Raw genomic sequence first — 23,758 nt, forward strand, 5'->3', positions numbered from 1 at the left:
GCGCAAATGCTGTTAATATCGATAGTGTAACTATTTGACATCTGTCAAAAACTGACAGCTGAGTTTAGAGTGTGGTGTAGACCCAATAGTTATCTAAACATAATAGTCTGGCAAACCATTTTGTCAATGGCAGTATAATACGCACGCATTTTGGTGTAATGATACTATCGTAAGAAAAAGACGGTGTGATTCTTTCTGTCTACGCTCTAGTGACAAGCTACCATTGTCAAACTAAAGTTTGGCTAATGAAAGATGAACTTGCAAAACGCGGCAATTTCAAAAAATATGTAGCAGGCAACTCTTTGAATTTTTTTATACCACATCGGTGGCAAACATGCATACGGCCCGCCTGATGGTAAGCAGTCACCGTTGCCTATGGACGCTACGCCTACAAATCCAGAGGTCCAACTGCCTACAAGGATTGCATAATCTTAATACTTTTTATCATTTCTATATTATTTTCAGTACCTACTTAATATTTTTATATGCATATCAATCGGTAGCACTCATTGGCAAGTTAAAACCATAGCACCTCTTATCCACATCAACGTATCTCATTAACATATCCTTTTTACTTTTGATTTACGATTGTGACTAGAAAAGTAAGTGGCAGCTTATTAATAATAAATACAAATAGTAGAAATCTTATCCCGAGCCCATGGAAATAATAAATAATATAATACACTACTAGGATCTAAAGATTCTATTCTAATATAAAGTACATGAAGGTAGACAATATACTCTGGCACAGTAGCCTTGTCAGTAGAAAAAGGCGTTGGTATCCCATAGAAAATTTGAATTTCGCGTGTTTTTCTACTTACAAGTTGGGTGTATTTCAGTATATGCAGCAGTATCGATATGTTACATGGGCCTGTGTAAACTGTCATGCACGTCACTAATAATCAACTTTTCTGTCGCGATCACAGTAGATACGCGAGCGAGGGTGAAGCGGGAATTTAGCAATCGGCCGGCAGCCGCTGGCTTGGCTTGGTTTGTTGTTGGTTATCGGCGTAGCGACGTGGACCAATATTCTTAGCTTCGATTTTTTATGTTTTCATTAGGGTAAGTGAATTTTTCCCAGATATGCTACTAATAAACTCTACTCTAGTAACTGTTATTTTTAGATTAGCTGCATGTTACAGCTCGAGCGAGTAACAAACCGTGTTTTATAATATAAATCATATGCCCGCGTATTTTTGCGAGCGAGTTATTGAACTCTACTCGGCATCTTTTTATGGCATTGCATTGAAGGTACAGAACGCAGTTTAATTCAACGGGCGTTATTATGTTTCTTTCAAAACTTCACCAAGTTTCTATTGTTATAGTTAGTGTTGTTTTATTTATATAGGTAATTCGTATTAAAAATACTGCTTGTGAAACTAATTACTTACATTTTCTTTTTTTTTACTGTGGGTATGTTTTTGGGGTAGCATAACTACCTAATAATTTAAGATTAATACCTAATGGTTGATTTCTTTTTAGTTAATTATATATAGTGATACTTTAATTTATGTGCAGATAAGGGTTATCATACTAGCCCTGTTTGACATGCTTCAATCATAAAAAGAATACCAATCTTCGAAAAAAACGCTTGGCTTAATAAAGTAGGTAATGCAGTTTTATAATATCTATGGTTGGCCATGGCCAACATACTGTTTCATGACTGTTTCATTTCAAACATAGGCAGAGTGAATCATACTCTCTTTGTCTAATGCTAGTACTAGCACCATAAAGAAAGGAATGAGCATAGTTTTTATTTACTGATAAATTTGGTTTGTCAGACTATAGTAAATATAACAGTATACTTACTGTAAAGAGAGCGGTAGAGAGAGAGAGAGAGAGAGAGAGAGATAGAGAATGAAAGAGACTTCTGTGAACATTCACTTATCTCTTTCTTTCACTAGCACTATCACACCTAAAAATTAATTTGTCTTTATTTTCAGCTATAGGACATAAGTACTGCTACAACCCATTTTTAGAGTAACCAATCCATTTTATGATTTGTTTGTTAAAGTTCCCTTTTTTTTATTTGGTGAGTGTTTTGATGAGAATTGTTTGTATGCTTGCTTCCAGGTGTTATAATGTGTGGTTGCACCAGGATCCTCAGAGCATGCAAGCCGCTGCCCCGGTCATGGCACCTGCGGCTCTACAGCTCTTCTTCCACTCCCCCCACCATCCACGGAGTGCCATATAACAAACTCACTGTAGGCATACCTAAGGAAATTTGGAATGAAGAAAGAAGGTAGGCATCTAATATTATTAAATTTACTACAAAACAACTGTATCTGCTAGGCACTTAATTATTATTAATATCCTTCTAGTTAAAATAGTGGTATGTTTACTTAATCTTTATTTATAATTGTAACTTAGGGATCATCCATTAATTACGTCACACGAATTTCTAGGTTTTTTGACCCCTCCCCCCCTCCTTGTCACACTTGGTCACATTTTGCAAATCCCTCCCCACCTGGTGTGACGTCACATTTTAGGCAATTTTGTTTTCAACGAAATCGGTAATAGTAACTCGGCATTATTTTTTTTAACCAAAAAATTTTTTTGGTAATTGAAATATTAGTAATTTTATAACACATAACCAATTAGGAACGAAAATTACTTCCAAAATCTCATTATTTAACTGTACAGCGAATAAAAAATATAAATTAATTTTCGATTACTGATGAAGTTAAAGTGACGTCACAATGTTTGTGACTCCCCCCTCCCCCATGTCACAACATGTCACATTTTCTTGACCCCTCCCTCCCCCTAAACGTGTGACGTAATTAATGGATGACCCCTTATATCAAAATCAAAACTATCAAATTTTTTAATAGGTGGTATACCTAATTTAATTATTATTGAATGATATTTAATTAAAACCAAAACATAAGTATACATTCCAATATAATGACTAACTTTCCGGTTGAATACAAAATTCTATCCAGATGCATACAATTAATTATAATATTATGTATATTTCTCCCTTTCCACTGTGTGAAGTACTTACACATAGTAATTCATTTACAGGGTGGCTGTAGTACCAGCAGTAGTTAGCAAATTAGTAAAAAAAGGTTTTAGTGTTAATGTTGAAGAGAATGCTGGATTTACAGCCAACTTCAACAATAAGTTATATGAGGAGGCTGGTGCCAAAATTACCTCTACAAAGGATACATTCCTACAATCTGGTAAATATTATACCTCTAATATAATTTACTAACTGTTTATACATTTATTAATTACTTACATTTTTTTAAACCTAAAACTTATATGTGACGTCCCACGGGTAAAGGTACCTTATGGCGGTTGGCGCTTACGCTATTATTAACGCCGCTCCAATATTATTGCGGCGCTATGCGACGTAAGCGCCAGCCGCCATAAGGTACCTTTTCCGTGGAACGTCACATATTACATATTAAGTAGTAATTAAAAACATTTTGCTTTTTTAAGAGAATTGTTCCACATTGACGGTTGCCAATAAGGGACCGCAATTCACATTGGACAAGTGGAATACCACCCTTAAATACCTATTTTCATTTTTAGTTTTAATCCTGCGTCGAAAGATGGCAGTAAATTTACTGTGACTATATAATTTACTAGGACAATAAGCCTCTATACCTCCTCTATACACTCTATTCTCTTTGATATAACATTTTTGTCACAAGCTGTTTTTACTGTCGGTACTTTTCTTTAGACAGTCATCTGCTTACCAAACGATTCTAAACAGTCGAAACAAAAAAGCAGGAATTAAATTAATTATGGAATTTGCCAGTAGGCTGTAGCGTCGTTCGCCAAACTAGGCATCCAAGAGCTATCAAAGACAAAAATTAAAGGGGTAGAAATTTACTTCTTAATTATCTACTAAATAACATTGAGGCCCTGTATAAGTCAATGCCAAATAACAAGTAAAAGAAAATCACGTTACGACCGAAAAGTTAATTCGAATAGATCGCGCCTTGTGAATCCCTAGCAATGTTCCGATTGCTCACTTGCTCAGTAATTATGAAGTCTTAACAGTTCCATCACCCATTCCACTATTGGTACACGGATACGTATACCTACCTACAGAGTCCCCTAATATAAATGATGTGCAAATTTTAACCTGTTCTTATTTTCGTCGTCTTATTCACGGGCCATCATTTTGCCTCCGTTTATTGGTAAATTAATTTAGAAATAAAACGTAATACAACCTACATGTATTTTTTTGTATATCTCGATATTTGCATTGACAATGTATTCCCCCCTGCATGCCTTGCTATTAAGGGCATCGTAGAATTTAATTTACTCTGTCACTTTATTTTATATACCAGCCATGGTGGTTAAAAGGTTAAGAATTTGTGTTTTAGTAGCCCGTGCCATCAATTGAATGCGCACATGGAGTTATTTTAGACAAACGCCTTGTAACAAAAATTTTAATTAAAATCTTAAGTATACCTAGGCAATTCATTAAAATTGTATTAACAGGTTTTAGTGAGTTTTTTATTTTACCATCAGTATTTATTACTTATATATGCTAACCACCTTTTATTGATCAATTATTGGCGACAGTAAAAACTTCTTTGTTTTGTTTCAGATATCGTTCTAAAAGTCCGTCCACTTTTAGATAATGAACTCCCAAATGTAAGGGATGAAAGTACTTTAATATCATTCTTATACCCTGCACAAAATCAAGATTTAATCAGAAAACTTGCTGGCAAGAGGATTAATGCGTTTGGTAAAGTATAAGTTATAATTACTTATGTATTAGTCGGTTAGTACTTATTGGCTATTTATAATTTTATGTAGATAAGAAATAATCCGATTCAAATTATTTAATTGTTTAGCCAGCAATATTAGGTAAGTATACTAACAGTTCCTCTGTTTCGATGTCTTTTAATTGCGATGAACTCGTGCAATTCACGAAAAAACAAAATTAACAATTGCACCCTAACTAAAAATCCAGCCAAGACAACTCGTTAGTTTTTCCCAAGTATTGCAGACTAGTCTTGTATTATTTGTAGTAGACCCCGTGAGAATTAAAAAGATTGTAAAAATTAGTAATACTTTCTCGTTGATCGAAGCTTATTTGTTGGCAGCGATGGACTGCGTGCCGCGCATCAGCCGCGCGCAGGCGTTCGACGCGCTGAGCTCCATGGCCAACGTGGCCGGCTACCGTGCCGTCATCGAGGCCGCTGCCAACTTCCCCAGGTTTTTCTCTGGTACTACACTATTTATTTACCTACATATACAGGTTGGAATTTTATTCACCAGCGCTACTCTGCATAGTGTACTTATAGGTATTACTGAACCACTTTTATTATGGGACCAATACAAAAATCGCATAAAAATTTATATTCTACTACTTAACAAGTTGTTGTAAAGACCCTGGTCATAATAGACGTCTGCAGCCAATTCGTTCAAAATTTTAAGCGGTGGTGGTGGGAGGGAGCGAAGCTACCCTGACTAAGGAGTCAGGGATAATAAAGGTATTATGAGCTTTTATTTAACTTGCCCTGTTAGTATTGTGGGTCAAATCTTGAGGTGGTCATAGGAACTTCGTGATTAAACAACGCAATGTAATTGTGTTTTGGGTCTTTAGAATTGTCTCGATGGGTATTAGCTGCCTGTAGTAAGAAAAGTACAGTCTGCGAGCTACAGCTTTGATACAAATACGTTTTGTTCCAAAAACTTTTATCCTGAAGGAGTGGAGTGTACCTACTCATAGTTGAGAAGCTCGTTTGGATTATTGGAGACGAGTAAATAGTAGTGGCGTGAACGTCCTATACTAAAACGGTGTACGCAGGTCAGATGACAGCGGCGGGCCGGGTGCCGCCGTGCCGTGTGCTAGTGGTGGGCGGCGGCGTGGCGGGGCTGGCGGCGGCCGCGCAGGCGCGCTGCATGGGCGCCGCCGTGCGCGCCTTCGACACACGCCCCGCCGTGCGCGAGCAAATCGAGAGTCTCGGCGCGCAGTTCATAACTATGGATGTTAAGGTCAGTGTGCGTATGTGTGCACTACAGATCTACAATGCAGTCAATGCTACATAGGTATTCAAATATTGATGGCGCCAAGTATAAGGGTGCAATTACATTGGGTGTTATCCTAATGCGGTCGCCAAATCAGAGTAGGAGGTTCCGGGGTATCCGGCATTATTTTTATACAGTGAAAGTCACGACACGGTGTGACTGCACCGTAATATAATTCAGATAATTTGGTTCGGTTTCAGACAAGACTGATTGAAAATAATGAGATAAAGCGATAATCAGTTATTGATCGGATTAATTATATTAAATGTAAGTAATAAATTTTATTACATGACATTCCAAGGCACCGCGTCTATGCTGCTTTCCATTCAGATTACCATACATTTCCTTAGACTCATTGTTACGGTTGCTGGTTAACTGGTCGTTAAGACAATAAAATCAAAAAGTTGTCACGCGAGTTAATTGCTCTGCTGTACCTATCTTACTTACATATGAAATGTTTATATGTATAAGTAATGTAATGAGTCTATATCTTCGCTTTCTGGGGGTTCCTAATAAAGCTGCCATGCCAAATTGTAAAATCCTATTTAAAAAAATCCTAAATGTCATAAAAATGCTTGTTACCTTGATCTACAGTTAAATATACTTAATTTAATAAATAATAGTTATTTGTACAACAAGAGATCAAAGTTTGATATTTCTTCGAGTGCTTATTTTGAGTCCCGTGCAAGCGAAAGATTCTATAATAGATTCACGAGCGTAGCGAGTGAATCTTATTTAGAATCTTGAGCGTAGTAAGTGATTCAAAAGCGCACGAGATGTAAATAACTTTGATCTCGCGTAGTACACAAAATTTTTCACCCTAAGCAGTGAGAACATACCTAGAGGGACAGAGATAATAGAACCCAAGTATATCGAACTTGTATTAGACCCCGCATGTTGAAATGACATTTGACTATAAAGGTCACTTGAATGTCATTTTGTCTCACTCAGTGAGCAAAATCGCATTTTGCTCACTGCTTGAGACCCACTCAGTGAGCAAAATGCGATTTTGCTCACTGAGTGAGACAAAATGACTAAGTGAGCAAAATCGCATTTTGCTCACTGTTTTTAAGAAGCAAAGTACCCTTGTTCGAGCTGCTGAGGTGAAAAACATATCATACACAACATGTTCTAAATAATTAGTCTTTCTTTGGTTGAGAATTTTCGTAGGTAAATAACCTACAGTCTAAAATAAAGTACGTAGAGACCTCTTTTAAGCGATATCAGCCACAACCAGCTTACGATCTATTTCTTCGTCCGGGAGCAGAAGAGAAAACTTATGTTTTTTTGCGTGTATGCAACTGGGTTAAAAAAAATATTAGGTGATATGGTTTGCTACTCTTACCAAGTAACCTATAGGTACCTGGTGTGTGTAATGTTAATGTGTATGATATTGATATGCCCTGAATAGGATGAATACGCGCGGTTTACTCTAATTATGTACTTGTACATTTAGTAGCTGTCGCAGCTGTTAACGATGTTACATAATATTGTTTGATATGTCAGTGTCAGTAAATAGACCCAACCACTTTGATAAGATGTTTTATCACTCTTAATAACTTGTTGTTTAGTTCGTATTTGTTCTCAGTTTAAAAACTCACATAGGTATTTAGATTTGAATTTTGAATACCTTTACTCTGCCTTTACCTCTAAGTATAAATATTCTTAAGTGGTAAACCCTTGTCGGCTTTCTTCAACACCTGTAGTGGTTAATCACAAACAATAACTAAGATGTACTAAGAATCATTATGAAATATAAGAATGTCATGTAATGATACTTACCATGAACTTTACTGTCCAATATCTGAAGTTCATGGGGTTGTGCACAAATCACGCGAGGTCTTTTCGGCTACTTTTTGAACCCCCCTCCCCCTTAGTGATATTTGGTGAGGTTACATAACCCCACATAACCTCACGTGTATTTTTTAGATTTTTTTTTCATTCGACCTAATTTTAAGATAAATACTATTTAGTAAAATTAGTAAATCTTGTTTATTTTTCTATTTTCGTTATGAATGTGATTGATGACAATGATGACTATTTTGAATTCGCTATTTCGCAGTGCAGATTGAGAAAAAGTACCTATTCTCATGTGGTATGTATTTTTTCCTAGTTTCGTACACTGTAGAAAAATACACGTGAGGTCTCCTAATACCCCCCCTCCCCCAACGTGATCTGTCGCCTCGCGTGATTTGTGCACAAGCCCCATGTAGATCGTACATAGATCTACCTATTATTGTATCTCATCTCTCATCATACATTATACGCACCTTCGTCCTCTCTATGAATGATATCTGATCACAGTGATCACGATGCACAATGCAACGGAGGTTAACAAGGTGTGGTATCGTATTTATTAAGATCATTTTACGTGCATGATAATAGATGGGACATGGCTAATTATAGTATGTAGCTATTTAGTCTAGTTATGCGTTTGCTCCAGCAGTAGGTACCTAATGCTAGAATTTAAATTAAATATGTAAGTCCCGATGTCATTGACATACAAATCTAGGGACTGGCCTAACGGGTAATAATAATGAGGCAGAACAGGGGCCAGTACAGCGGTGTGACACCGCTACAATGCGTTTGGTTGATGAGTGACTATAGACTCGGGACTAACCTGGACCCCCCATGTAGATGTGGTCTCTGACAGGCTAGCGTCGGCGTGCTTCGCCCTTTCTAGACTCGCTCCATCTCTAACGCCTCAAAACCTCAGAATAGCATACTATGGGTACTTCCACTCAATTTTAACTCAAGGTGTAGAACTATGGGCTACTGCAGCTGAATGCAATAGACTCTTTAGATTACAAAAACGTGCCCTTAGGATAATTTCAAAGAAACCCTATGATTATCCAGCGCAGTCATTATTTATAGAACACAAAATACTTACGCTGCCATGTGTTTATATACTAACAGCCTGCAAATATGTAAGGTCTAATCTGGGGCTATATACAACTCGTGGGCAGAACCACGGCCGCAACACGCGCGGCGAGCACTTCCTGCTGGTCCCGCGCTGCCGACTGGCCAAGGCGCGAAAGTCACTCGGTGTCATGGGTGTAAAAAATTACAACACACTTCCGAAAGAGGTCATTAACTCAGCTAGTGAGGCAATTTTTGTAAGTAAACTTAAGAAAATATTAATTAGTTTAGCTTGTTACACAATAAGTGAATTTATGTTGAGAACTGCTGATGTCATTGTAACTAATAACTTAAATAAGTGATAACTATGTATATATTCTGCTGTGTGATGTGTAAAATTATTTATAATTTTATCAATAAATATCTCAATCTCAATCTCTCAATCAGTTCGCATCACGCGCACGATTGGTTGATGAGATCGCATGACGTTCGCTATTGGTCGCAACTAGTTGAGTTAGACTACACGATTGGCTGGAATTCGTGAGAGACACCGCTGAACTAGTACCGCCCATAAGGTCAGTCCTTAGATATATACGTCAATGCCCGATGTCCTTTTAAATGGACAAACTCAAATATAATTCTGAACTATGGATGGAATAGAACAAGGTTCCAAATTCAAAACTACCTACTAAAATTACTCTGGGACTTAGGAAGATAAAGAGTTAGTGAAAATAAAAGATTACGCTTGGTGTGCCTGCTTGTGTCTGCTGTTGATACACTCCACGAAATATTGTAGGTAATATTTATAATATTTACTATGAGATTGTGTGACACATAGTAAATAACATGTGTGTAACACAGTATAATATGTAAATAGTATGTATATGTAATAATATTTGCCGCGGTATTTCGCGAGGTTGATCAAGCTGCATAGATATATCGCAAAATAATCAATTTTTAAGTCATCATTCATTCAGAAAACATATTGATCGATCGATTAATACGACATTGGGACACGGATAATAATCAGGAATAGTTTTATCAATAACGATAATAGCTCTCTTTAGGTATATTTTTTTAGTGCCGCGCCCCTCGTCGTATCGTATACCTACCTACTTAGTTATACAGGATGATTCAGGAGACGTGAGCAGGATTAACACTGCGCATTACGTAAATTATAAGCAACTGTTTCGTATCAGTATTAGTGAGGTTAACGTTAATTTTATAGTTGTGTTGAAAAAAAAAGTTATTAATTTATTTACAACATGCATGGTCACCCTAAAATTAGAATACTAAACTACCGATAATCTGTGTCAAATTGAATGTCATTTTCTTTTGAAAACGCTTATCTTACTCAAGTTTGATAGTTTATTTTCTTCGTAATCAAAATGCTGCCTACGGTTAAAGAGGTTTTATGTTTATTAATTAGGTCTTCTAGGGTGACCATGATTGTAGAGAATTAAATTTGCCCTCACCAAAAGGTTAAAAAATAGGAAAAAGTGTGGTTGTTTCATCTGAATACGACGGTGATCGATCAATTATCAGTTACTGAGTGTGCAGGATTAGTCCTGCTCACGTCTCGTGAATCACCCTGTATACGGAACTGAGAACATGGCTAAATGGTTATACCCAACTATGACACCAGGAAACAAGCGCCATTTCGTATTTACTTGCGTAGTAGATAAATGCTTCCTATGCGCTATTTCACCAATTATTGTTTATACAGGAGGATGGTTCAGGAGAAGGTGGCTACGCCAAGGAGATGAGTGAAGAGTTCCTTAACGCCGAGAGAGCCCTGTTAGGAAAGGAAGCAAGAACTTCTGATGTCGTTATAACTACTGCTCTCATACCCGGCAAACTAGCGCCCCTGCTCATTTTGGAGGTTTGTTAATCCCCCACTAAGTAATTAAAATATTAGTATGATTACAAAATACAGGAGATATTTTTAGAACGTGTACTTTAACTACTGCTAAGTGGGTTTTTGATTACGAAATATAATCCGATCTTTCGGATTATTCTCACTAGTTACTACCACATTGTCACCATTGCCACATAGTGGTGTATAACAACAGAATTTTTTACTAAGTACCTGTTAATACCAGTGGTAATGTAATAACTGGGAAAAGGAATTCCGACAACTGGCCATTCGTAAACTTTATTGACTCTTGGTGGTATGATGGTATCGAATGCGCAATGCCTCTGCCTACCCTTTTAATCATTCAACATAGGTCCACATAAGAAGTTGTTTGAGTACCGTAGGACGCGGTCCGCGACATGGCAGCGGGCAGCGTGATCGTGGACCTGGCGGCGGAGATGGGCGGCAACGTGCAGACCACCAAGAAGGGCGCCGTCACCACCGTGCACGGAGTCACGCACATAGGGCTCACAGACATGCCCAGCAGGATGCCGGCGCATGCATCCACGCTCTACGCTAACAATATCTCTGGATTGCTTCTTAGTATGGGTTGGTATTTTAATACAATTGTTATTAGTGGGTAAGCTCCGAGTTAAAAATATTGTGCCGGTTCAGATGAGACGGAACTCGGAATAAATTAATGAACACTGTAAATAAATAAATGAGAATGTGTAAATAAATAAATGAGAATGTGAATAAATGAATGAGTCACTTTTTCCGTCCTTTTAAGATCCGAATATATTCCGAATGAATAGAGTACAGTGACATTGCCTAATGGTTACAAAATAAAAAGTTGACGGAGTATATACGAGATTTCATGTATTTTAATAATTTTGTTTGTAAGTAATTTACAAATATGATATTAACACGTCTTTAGTACCTATTAATAATATGTAATTGTATGTTTTATAAACCAGGCACAAACGACCACTTCTATATCGACCTGGAGGACGAGGTGACGCGCGGCGCCATCGTACTGAAGGCGGGCGAGCTGTTGTGGCCGGCGCCGCCGCCGCCGAGCATGGCCGCGGTCACCGCCGCGCCCGCCGCCGCCGCCGCGCCTATTAAGGCCGAACCGCCCAACCCTTTCAATGACACTCTCAAGGACTCTTTCTTGTATTCCACAGGTAAATAAACCAATACTCTTTATCAATATCTACGGGTAATGTCGCAAATCTCTTACCTCCTTCAGACGGAGTTAAGAGGTTTACAACTTTAGGTATTGTTTCTAAAGTGTTATTTAAATACATAATATTTTCCATATAAGTACTTTTATTTTGTTATGTTGCATTGTTTCTCAAAATATTACTCGAAAGTACCATTTGCTTCACTCTGATGATTATGATTTTTTTATGCTCAGGGCTGGCTTCGCTAATTGGCTTGGGCATGGCATCGCCCAACCCTGCATTCACAACCATGACAACGACACTCGCTCTATCAGGTATGTACCAAAACCTTTAAGCCACGTATTCACTATAAACATTTTGTTAAAAACACGGTTTCAGCAACAGAAATCTTCGTATTTCTAAAACACAGAAACAGTTGCGGTAAACACTATTGTTTATCGCCAAGTTCATTGTATCACAGACCGTCCACACTATGTGAGCTGAAACATTGCTTCTGTAAACATCTTTATAGTGTTTCAGAAACAGCGTGTCCTGAACATTTTTTATAGTGAATACAAATAAATAATCCTCCGAGGCATTGTGGTTATGTGTGCGTTTGAGTCGGGCTCAAGGCACAACTCCACAGGTATTTCGCGCGGCAAGTTCCTAGCGAGGCAGGGAGGCGGTACGCATTAGTAATGTTCTCTCTCATCCCTCAGGCGTGGTGGGGTACCACACGGTGTGGGGCGTGGTGCCCGCGCTGCACTCGCCGCTCATGTCCGTCACCAACGCCGTGTCCGGCATCACGGCCGTCGGCGGGCTGCTGCTGATGGGCGGCGGCTACGTCCCCGACACTCCAGTGCAGGTACTGATCAACGACACTCGCAGTTCTGCGCGCCTTATTTAAAATTACGCTTACGGATTTCACAGTTTAGGAACTAAATGTGTGAATTAGTTATGCGATGCGGTCGGTTGCTAGCTAATTTAGTTTATGAGTCTAGCTAATTTATGAAAATATTTCTGATTTTATTGCAATTTATTACTCTCTGCTTTGTACCATCGCCCACACTGTTAACTGTACATCGGTGGACCTTACGCCTTATGTAACAAGGTCCACCGTAGTACAGTTTATTAATGTTGCTGTTTGGACCGATTTTGTAATTAACGCTTAGCAGCGTTGATGTATTTAGCATTATTATTGTTTTGTTTAGAGATATTAATTAATATGCACTATTCAAAAGAAGAGCAAATGGCCCAATTAACGCCTTAAGTCATATGTAATACTACCCATATAAATCAACTATCAGGAAAATATTATTTTAGAATATGTTCATATGTTTTAATGAATTTGTTTTATGCATGAGATATGAGATTGTTATTTGTATTTGGTTTGGTACTCAGCGTGGGGACCTTTAACAATGGCAGAGGTATTTCTCAACAAATTTTGCTTTTTTGTCCTATCATTGTAAAACGTTGTTATTTTTGGGCGGACACAAATTGCTCGGTTTCGTGTGGCTTGCAAAAAAACTGTATTCTCGTCGTCTGTGGCAATAAATTAACAGTTCGCACGCTTGGTCACCAAACAACCTTGTACTGTTTTTCGGTTTGTGTTACATGCAGTTTTTTTTGTTTTGTAGTGGTTAGCGAGCACGGCCGCTCTCATCTCGTTTGTAAACGTGTTTGGTGGATTCTTGGTCACCCAGCGCATGCTTGACATGTTCAAAAGGTATTGGTTTTGCGCGATAGCATAATATTGCTTATGTGTTTTGTAAACGAGGATTACTGTACGAGTGCTCTGTTTCAGACCCGGTGACCCCCCAGAATACGGATACCTATACTCCATCCCAGCAGCGGCCTTACTTGGAGGCTACCTAGTTACAGCTATGCAGGTAAGTACCATAATCATATAGTAAAACACATGTCGCTACTAGTTTACTTCTCTTATTAGCGTCTGTGTAAGAAATTAATGCTAATTATTTGCCTCGTAGATAAAGATTTAACCATTATCTAGCTAGGCCAGCATAAAATAAGTGGTCCCGCAAAATACAAGAAGAGGGTAAAGGTAGGGCACTTGCCAAACGTCGCACTTTACACGTTTACTATATTGTTCCTCTACCCTGGGGCGCTGACTCCATTTGTTATACCTACAAGTATAATTATATTATATTATATATATACTATTGACTGTCCTGGCAGGGCTACCCCGAAGTTCACCAAATGGCGTACTTGGCGTCCTCGCTGTGCTGCGTGGGCGCGCTGGCGGGGCTCAGCTCGCAGACCACGGCGCGCAAGGGCAACTATCTCGGAATGGTATAGTACATTGTAGGAGAGGACGGAAAACCGCAAAAAGATGGACGAGTGAGTTTGAGGTCCGACACGTCAGTGGAGGCCCTCAAATACTACGAGTCCATCTTTAGGGTTTCCGGCCGAGGCATTACATAGGCTTTTCACGACTACTGCGAGGAAATAAGAAAATATTTGCATAACTATAAGTACTAGCCCGCGTTTTCTCTGGTAGCAAATTACTAGCCACTGCCTGTGCTGTCTCTTGAATTTCGGTAGGCGTCAGCGTAAGAATATAATTTTCTTCACTAGAAGAACTCATTTTTAAAGCGAGCCTAGATACGAGTTTATTGTATTTTCAGATCCCGCCTTTTTTACTTTTTTTTTATCACCTTTAAGAGGCGTTTTTCTGTTGTTTGCTTCAAACCGACTCTAAACTTAGAAGCGTTTTTGCTAAAAAACCACAAACAACTACAAAAGTAAAAAACGCCTTAAGCGTGAATCGTATGACCTGACTGAATGAATTTATAATGAATTAATGATTTTGACATTTCTTTTTTTTTAAACTAGTAATTGGTCCTATAAATAACCCAATTTTAGTTTTGAAGGAAAAAGTTTTGTCAAAAAATACCTTTTATTGATTTTTATGTTTTAAATGATACTCATTGCTGTAGCGAACCGTCACCAATGACAGATGTTGATAACAATGAAACATTGTAGTAGTGGTGGTTCAGGTGCTACAGCTATTGCCTACTTTCCAGCTTGGTTTTAGACCATCTATTGCCACATTTCCGAACAGTGGCGTGAAAAACATAGTTTCATGTAACAGACGATGACGCTTAATCATTGCCAATTGGTCTGACTTATCATCCCTACCTACTATTTTTGATACAACACAAGTTTTATGAAAATGCAAATATTTCAATGTTTTGCAACCTAAGAATAGAAAAGGCATTCCTAAGTCAATTCCATACATACTCAGTGGTCAGCTCTGACTCGGGATCGAGACCCGCTCATTGTAATCTCATTAGTCTCTGTCTAATGGTCATTGTAAAGCCAATGAAAGAGAACAGGCACGTGTAAAACCACTACATTACAAGTAATTTTTATTCCAAGACTTATAAGTGTTTATTAACTTTAATTAATCAACATCAATAATAACGATAATACAAATGTCGTTTTTATTGATGTTGACTAATTATGCCGCGATTAAACTTCAAAATGTAGTATGTGTTTTTTTCTTGCCTGTTAATATATTTTTTTCAATTAACACATATTCGAAAGACAATATTTGTGTTAAGAATATATTATACGTTGACAATACAACGTGGCAACTCGGGTTTGCTTTTCACTGATGATACGGATATTTGACGATTCTTTAGCATTATGAGGTTGCTAATATGCTTCGGATTTAAAGGGGCCAACTGATTAACAGTCCGCCGAACTGTATCGGCCTGTCAGTTAGAACAAAATTTTGACAGTTCCGAACAACTGACAGGCCGATACCGTCTGGCGGACTGTTAATCAGTGGGCCCCTTAAAATGTATTTCGTTCCAAAAGTTCACCTTGCTTGAATCAATAGTTTTATTCGGTAGATTGGCGTCGCGGGGGGCATTGCGGCGACGTTAGGCGCTCTGACGCCTAATGCCGAGGTGCTGGCGCAAATGTTGGGAGTCGCCGGCATTGGTGGATTGCTGGGAAGCACAATCGCCAAGAAAATCGACATTACGGACCTGCCACAACTCGTTGCTGGTTTCCACAGGTACATCAAATGCAAACACATACGATGAATCGTTTTGCGGTGCTTAAGGGTGGTATTCCACCTATCCAATTTCTTAGTCCAATGTGTATTGCGATTGCGTCTCACATTTTGCTTGAATGAAGAGTGAGACGCACTGACATTGGACAAATAAATTGGACAGGTGGAATACCACCCTAATCCACTGAAATGTATACGTTTATATGCCCTTGATTGTGTCACTGCGGGTTGCGAGTGCGCACCGCCGCGTAGCCAGTCTCTGAGTTTTCCACTACAGTACGCATTTAGGCGGCTTTAGTGAAACGTGACAAATCAATACCATTATTTATTAAATAAGAGTATCAACCGCCAACACGCTCTCAGACCTCGTGTAAGTTAGGACAAAATGTGTCGTGTTAGCTTGGCATTCTTGTTTCGGATAAACGCATGACGTAATAAATACCGTATTATAGCTTGGTGGGCATGGCCGCAGTGCTGACGTGCCTGGCGACGTACATGCACGACTTCCCCGCCATGGCGCTCGACCCGACCGCCGCCACGCTCAAGACCTCGCTGTTCCTCGGAACCTACATCGGTGGAATCACTTTCACGTAAGTTGACGTCTTCTAACCATAAAGTTATTTATTATACAAGAGTAAGTACCTATAAAAATCGTGCCACCGAGTTTAACAGTTATATGTTTTTGCTTTTAACCAGGAGTTGATCGAGAATTATTTAGCCAGATAATTGTAGACGTCCGTGTGCTCGTCACTGTTTCCAGTACATGCATGTCATCTTTAAACTTTTATCTTTAGCAATAGAGGTGTCAGGAGGGCGTTAACTCTTCGGCATTAACATGTTGAGCACTGAGACGTTTACCATACAACATTAGTTTTATTAAAGCACGATAAATTTTGCAAATTGTCCAATTGCATTTGCTCTTTGACCTTATAAAAAAACCTTTATTCCCGTCTCGTATTTTAATATATATACAAATTCATATTCTGTGGCTACTTATCCATTCAGTTTGAAGTAACAAGAATATTGATGTTATGTTTATGAAGTAAGTGTTACGAGCGCTCGGTATGATTCCAGCGGTTCGCTAGTAGCGTACGGCAAGCTGCAGGGGTCGCTATCGTCGGCGCCGCTGCTGCTGCCGGGCCGGCACGCCATCAACGCGGGGCTGCTGGCGGGCTCGCTGGGCTGCGGCGGCGCGCTGCTCGCGCTGCCCGACGCGCCCGGCCTGCCGCTCCTGTCCGCCGCCGCCGTGCTCAGTGGCATACAGGGGCTCACGCTCACGGCCGCTATCGGAGGCAAGTCTATTGTAAACGAGGTAACTTTTGTCTGCTGGAATAGATTTCCGAACTTTCTCCAGGTGACGACCTTCAATGATAACAGCGTTCAATGATACATAAGCGATAGTATATGTTTATAAACGCGTTAAAATTTTACGTTATTAAGTCTATAGTTGTTCTGTCTCCAGCAGTACTGTACCCATATCATAAGTCACTGACAGGTGTGAAAACTGATAAATACGCTATCGAGAACGTAATTTACCTTCTATACATCTCGCTCGCACTAAATATGCGTACGAGTACGAGCGAGATGCATAGAAAGTAAGTTACGTTCTCAATAGCGTCTATGTCAGTGCCAAACTGGTGGTAGCCACACTGATTAATAGTTGCCTTATTAATTACATCCTGCAATACCTTTTTTTTTGTTTACCCACTACACATGGTTTACCCACTAAAAGCCCTCTGTTGCCGCCTCACTGCTATACGGCGAGGTCCCAGGAACGCCGAAGTACTCTTCCGCAACACATCCTGCAATACCTATGTAGTTCAACTATGCTTACCGAACCCAAATGCTGTATCCGTGTCTTATACAAACTGCAGAATACCAAACCTCTGTACCTAAAGATAATCGACGTAATTTGGTTACAAGTCTTGTTCTTGTGCAATAAGTATGGATGAAAGTGATATAATATTAGATGTGTTGAAATACGCAGGAGCCGATATGCCGGTGGTGATCACAGTCCTGAACAGCTACTCGGGCTGGGCGCTGTGCGCGGAGGGCTTCATGCTCAACAACTCGCTCATGACCATCGTGGGCGCTCTCATCGGCAGCTCCGGCGCCATCCTCTCTTACATCATGTGCAAGGTAAGTAATACGCAGGAGCCGACATGCCGGTGGTGATCACAGTCCTGAACAGCTACTCGGGCTGGGCGCTGTGCGCGGAGGGCTTCATGCTCAACAACTCGCTCATGACCATCGTGGGCGCTCTCATCGGCAGCTCCGGCGCCATCCTCTCTTACATCATGTGCAAGGTAAGTAATACGCAGGAGCCGACATGCCGGTGGTGATCACAGTCCTGAACAGCTACTCGGGCTGGGCGCTGTGCGCTGAGGGCTTCATGCTCAACAACTCGCTCATGACCATCGTGGGCGCTCTCATCGGCAGCTGCGGCGCCATCCTCTCCTACATCATGTGCAAGGTAAGTAATACGCAGGAGCCGACATGCCGGTGGTGATCACAGTCCTGAACAGCTACTCGGGCTGGGCGCTGTGCGCGGAGGGCTTCATGCTCAACAACTCGCTCATGACCATCGTGGGCGCTCTCATCGGCAGCTCCGGCGCCATCCTCTCTTACATCATGTGCAAGGTAAGTAATACGCAGGAGCCGACATGCCGGTGGTGATCACAGTCCTGAACAGCTACTCGGGCTGGGCGCTGTGCGCTGAGGGCTTCATGCTCAACAACTCGCTCATGACCATCGTGGGCGCTCTCATCGGCAGCTGCGGCGCCATCCTCTCCTACATCATGTGCAAGGTAAGTAATACGCAGGAGCCGACATGCCGGTGGTGATCACAGTCCTGAACAGCTACTCGGGCTGGGCGCTGTGCGCGGAGGGCTTCATGCTCAACAACTCGCTCATGACCATCGTGGGCGCTCTCATCGGCAGCTCCGGCGCCATCCTCTCTTACATCATGTGCAAGGTAAGTAATACGCAGGAGCCGACATGCCGGTGGTGATCACAGTCCTGAACAGCTACTCGGGCTGGGCGCTGTGCGCGGAGGGCTTCATGCTCAACAACTCGCTCATGACCATCGTGGGCGCTCTCATCGGCAGCTCCGGCGCCATCCTCTCTTACATCATGTGCAAGGTAAGTAATACGCAGGAGCCGACATGCCGGTGGTGATCACAGTCCTGAACAGCTACTCGGGCTGGGCGCTGTGCGCGGAGGGCTTCATGCTCAACAACTCGCTCATGACCATCGTGGGCGCTCTCATCGGCAGCTCCGGTGCCATTATCTCCTACATCATGTGCAAGGTACCTATGTAACTAATCAAACAAGAGCTTATAACATAACACCCATTGCGATATCAGAATTTAGACAAAATTAAACCCTGTATTGAAGTTAAAGTTATGAAGGGAATACATTCTCTCTGCCTTAGGATAGTATTCCATCTACCCAATATCTTGGTGCAATGTGTATTTGCGTCTCACATTTTGCTTAATGAGAGATTGAGACGCAATGCACATTGGACAGGTGGAATACCACCCTTACAACGGCTTAATAGAATGTGAAACAGAAGTTTGTATGTTTGTTGTTCAATCAGCTATCACGCAAATCTGTCTGAACGGAATGTAAGGCATATACCTTTCGTCCTAACAGTTCTGAAGCCACTTTCAATTTCGACATGGGCAGCGTCACTGATATCCAACGCATATCTAAAACCTAACAAATAATAAAGAAGTTATATCATCACTTTCAAAATTGTCAGTGAAAATACTGTACTTACCTACCACAAGTTTTTAAATAGCCACTTAGTTATGTTTACAGCTACAATGTTATGCCCCCAGTTAATTGGATATGCTAAAAATGTAATAATTGTAGGCGATGAACCGCTCGCTGCCCAACGTGATCCTGGGCGGGTACGGCGTGACGAGCAGCGGGTCGGCGCGGCCGGCGGGCGCCACGCACACCGAGCTCAACGTCGACTCCGTCGCCGACCTCATCACCCGAGCCTCCAACATCATCATTACACCCGGTAAACAAGCTGTTTCCATTGCAGAAAACCTCATGATATTATCCATTCCACATTGAAAGCTGTACACGATTTCTTGTAGTTCTGTTCGTAAGGTGGAAGGAAACCTCACGGTCGCCAGAAAGAGATAAACATGAATGAATATTCCATCCAAACTGTTTCATCTTCAATGACCATGCTAAAGAAAAGACGCCTACTACAAGAATTTTCGTATACTACCCCGCCTGTTGCTACCTATAATATATGGCACGCGCATAATTTTATTACACTGCTGTCCCGCCCATGATGCCGGCTGTCAAGGTCAGCAATATAATTATGTACGTGTGATAGAGATAGCAACAGGCGGGTTAATGTACGAAAATTCTTGTGGTAAGCGTCTTTTCTTTACCTGTTCAGTTAATACACGACTACACTAGATCTTGTATTAAATTATAATATTGTTTGCCGCATAGGTTACGGTCTGTGCGTTGCCAAAGCACAGTACCCAATCGCTGAGTTGGTGGACATGCTTAAGAAACAAGGCAAGAGAGTGCGTTTCGCGATCCACCCTGTTGCAGGTAATTTATTTATTAATTGTATTTAAAGTCCGTTAAAATTGCAGGTAACTCCGTATTTTAAGTATCTAGCAAATCATAATGGGAAAAAGGGAGGAGGGGTTAAAAATTTAAATTGACTTACTTGCAAAGTGAATATTAGGTCCTACAACAATAGAAAAGGGCCCAATTACCGTGAGAGTATGAATAAAGATCTTTGAACCAAAATAATAATTGAGTAAGTATATAAAATAGTACACGATGCATGCCGCAGGTCGCATGCCGGGACAACTGAACGTGCTGCTGGCCGAGGCCGGCGTGCCCTACGACGACGTGTTGGAGATGGATGAGATCAACGACGACTTCCCCGACACAGACCTAGTGCTGGTTATTGGTATGTACTGTGTATTTGTAGCTGGCCCATAATGACACCTTGATAAACATAATTTGCACCGATCTGTAGATACAGATAGATATTCATGAAACATTTTATTTTATTATATCTTACGTGTAGAACATGTTAAAGGAAGATTTTATTGATACAGGTGCCAACGATACTGTGAACAGTGCTGCCGAGACCGACCCCAACTCTCCCATCGCCGGAATGCCTGTACTGAAAGTGTGGAAATCCCAACAGGTGCGTCAGTCGAAATACACATTCAAGTAGTAACATACGTTTCTAAGATATCTTTAAATTTAAAAATCTAAGACATGTTTTTACAGACAACGTTTTTCTCCTTCATACTTTTTCTGGTGAATAATATTACATAAGTAATCGTGACTCGGGGTTACCCATTTGTCTATGCTTTTCATAGTTACCGTCAAATCTAGGTAAGTCTTTTTTTAATAAATATGACCGCATATCAAATTAACAAAAAAATCATATACTTTTAGGTGGTAGTCATGAAACGATCCATGGGAGTTGGATATGCGGCAGTGGACAACCCGATCTTCTACAATCCTAACACGGCCATGCTGCTGGGCGACGCCAAGAAGACCTGCGACGCGCTCCTGGAGAGGGTCAAGCATCTCACCGCTTGAGCTCCATACATTTACATCGATCGAAAGTGGACAATTACTATAACTACACCTTAGTAATTGAGGATGAGATCTTTACTACTTAAACGAATAAGGCTGCGACTACTTGTGCGACTGATTTTATATTAATGAAATGTATGTACTTGTTGTTATTTAATTAATGGGTTCGACAACCACTCTTCTAACTATGAAATATTGTTTACATACTTATACCAAACGATTCAACATCAGTGTAACAATAATACAATAAATCAATTATTAAACATGTATAATGTTGCAACTGATATCTAATCTATCTAGTCTATTCTAAAATATAATTGGTTGCCATAAAAATTATAAACTTAGTTTTCCATTTAGTTATTGATATTTACAAATTTGTTCATTTCTTTACAAATGACTGAAATCAACTCAATCTTTTTTATATTGTTCTGTATTATAAACGAATTCATTTTGTTTATATTTTTTATAATCATGAAAGTATGAATTTATTAGCATAACTCTGTGTGGATGGTTTATATTATAATCAATGTTAATGTTACCAGTGTATCCTCCCTTCACATTCCATTATATACTATTACTATTTTACTTTGACACAGGGGGCGTATTATGGAATTTGTTTACATCGTCGTCGATAAAGCATCTGTCTGTTGTCGTTGTCAGATAGAGAGAGACGCACGCTTTATCTAGCGCAATAAACTGGGCCAACGTACACCCGCACAAATAAAGTGTGCATTTAAAATATGGATAGTTATAATATTAATAGTTTTTTAAGTGATTTTTGTCAACTTTTATTATATTTTTACCTTTTACCCTAAGTGCCATTATTACTGAGATTCGTTGCGGTATTTGCGCAAATATGGCTTTGTCTCTTTCGTTTGTGATATTAATGAACGTGAAGAATGAAGCATGGCGTGGTGCCGACATACTTAATATCGGCAATATATGGTTGTATCTGGCAACCATTAATTGGTAGAGTTGGCGTATATGAACTTTATAACTTTTGAAGTAATTTTATGTTATTTGAAGTAAGTTAAAATCACAACTGCTCTATACTATAAACTGAAGCATCACACTCTACTATTCTACCTACTATACTGGACAGCTTGATGTTTAACAACAGGCAACAATTCAACTCATCGTCAATGTAATAGTTAACTTGCTAGATGCTAGTACTTAAGAACCTGCTATTAAACTATGTCTGTACCTAATGTTCTTATTATGACATTTTTTAAAGCAATTAATAAACAATTTAAAAATAGGAGTACCTTATTATTAATTTGCAATTGTTGTCCGATCAAATCAGGCGGGTTATTCCCACTAGTTACCACAAAGTTCTTACCAGTGGTAACTACTGGGAATTTTATTCCCACATTTTACCACTGGTAACTACTGGGAAAAAAAATCCCACTAGTTACCACTGGTAAAAGGTGGGATTTTTTTTTCCCAGTAGTTACCACCAAAATATTGTTAGAATTCAATACTAATAAAAACAGTATAAATAGTATCGTATAAATGTAGCGTGCTGTAATAAATAATTGTGTCAGTTAGTGATTCAGTAAACTGCTTTAAAAGTGATCAAAAATATTAAAACAGTTTTACCGGTATAAGTGTTAAAACTAAAATAGAAGAGTCTCATTATTTCGTTCTATTATAACATGACGCAGAGCTGGAATATGTAGGTATTCATAATTTGTAGTCAGACTAAATAATTAAAGGGCATGGTTGTTATTAAAACCGCTTAGGGGGCGCTTCGGATGGGCTGGCTGCTCGGACTAACCAGCATAGGCTCGCATTCCAATTACGCTTGGGTAGTACATCGCTCGGTCATGTTATGCTGGTTGGCTCGATTGCTTAAACACCCACGCTAGCGGGATGGTAATACACTCTACCAGAGGGGCATCAGGTACTATTCGTACACTTCTTTTTTTGTATTTAACTTTTATTATTTTGGAAAATATGTTTATTGGAAGCATAAGCCCGCTACACTCTCGTGCGCGAATCGCGGTGCGAAGCCGCGAACGCGAGTGTGGAGTCGAGATCGCAGATCCGCGAAATCGCCTCCACACTCGCGTTCGGGGCTTCGCGCGATAGCGTTGCGAGTGCACCACGAGTGCACTCGACCACGGATGACTTCGTCACTATTTTTAGAGGCCCCAGTACACAATGGGCCATCGCCGGCCATTCCAAGGGACGCATTTATGCGTTAGAGGGAGCAAGTGATATTGCTATCTCATTATACCG

At 40.0% G+C, this 23,758-nt stretch overlaps 1 protein-coding gene across 1 annotated transcript; it reads left to right on the forward strand.

Moving 5' to 3' along the window:
- Nucleotides 1-935: 935 nt before the first annotated feature.
- LOC134804434 (NAD(P) transhydrogenase, mitochondrial-like) lies at nt 936-22,752 on the forward strand. The gene is made up of 23 exons (XM_063777476.1): nt 936-1,062; nt 2,074-2,242; nt 3,025-3,182; nt 4,568-4,708; nt 5,070-5,192; nt 5,777-5,964; nt 10,583-10,738; nt 11,116-11,320; nt 11,689-11,898; nt 12,132-12,212; nt 12,597-12,742; nt 13,515-13,603; nt 13,682-13,766; nt 14,074-14,187; nt 15,756-15,922; nt 16,372-16,509; nt 16,994-17,211; nt 17,907-18,058; nt 19,796-19,949; nt 20,399-20,503; nt 20,754-20,873; nt 21,025-21,116; nt 21,374-22,752. Exons 2-23 carry the CDS (start codon nt 2,082-2,084, stop codon nt 21,518-21,520), a joined length of 3,150 nt encoding a protein of 1,049 aa, XP_063633546.1. The 5' UTR covers nt 936-1,062; nt 2,074-2,081; the 3' UTR covers nt 21,521-22,752.
- Nucleotides 22,753-23,758: the final 1,006 nt, after the last annotated feature.

The sequence above is a fragment of the Cydia splendana genome, chromosome Z, assembly GCF_910591565.1.
Source record: "Cydia splendana chromosome Z, ilCydSple1.2, whole genome shotgun sequence".
NCBI lineage: Eukaryota > Metazoa > Arthropoda > Insecta > Lepidoptera > Tortricidae > Cydia > Cydia splendana.

Coding starts and splice junctions, on each gene's coding strand:
- LOC134804434 (XM_063777476.1), top strand. CDS start 2,082: ATGTGTGGTTGCACCAGGATCCTCAGAGCATGCAAGCCGCTGCCCCGG. Junction 2,243..3,024: donor ATTTGGAATGAAGAAAGAAG/GTAGGCATCTAA, acceptor ATTCATTTACAG/GGTGGCTGTAGTACCAGCAG. Junction 17,212..17,906: donor GCTCACGGCCGCTATCGGAG/GCAAGTCTATTG, acceptor TGAAATACGCAG/GAGCCGATATGCCGGTGGTG.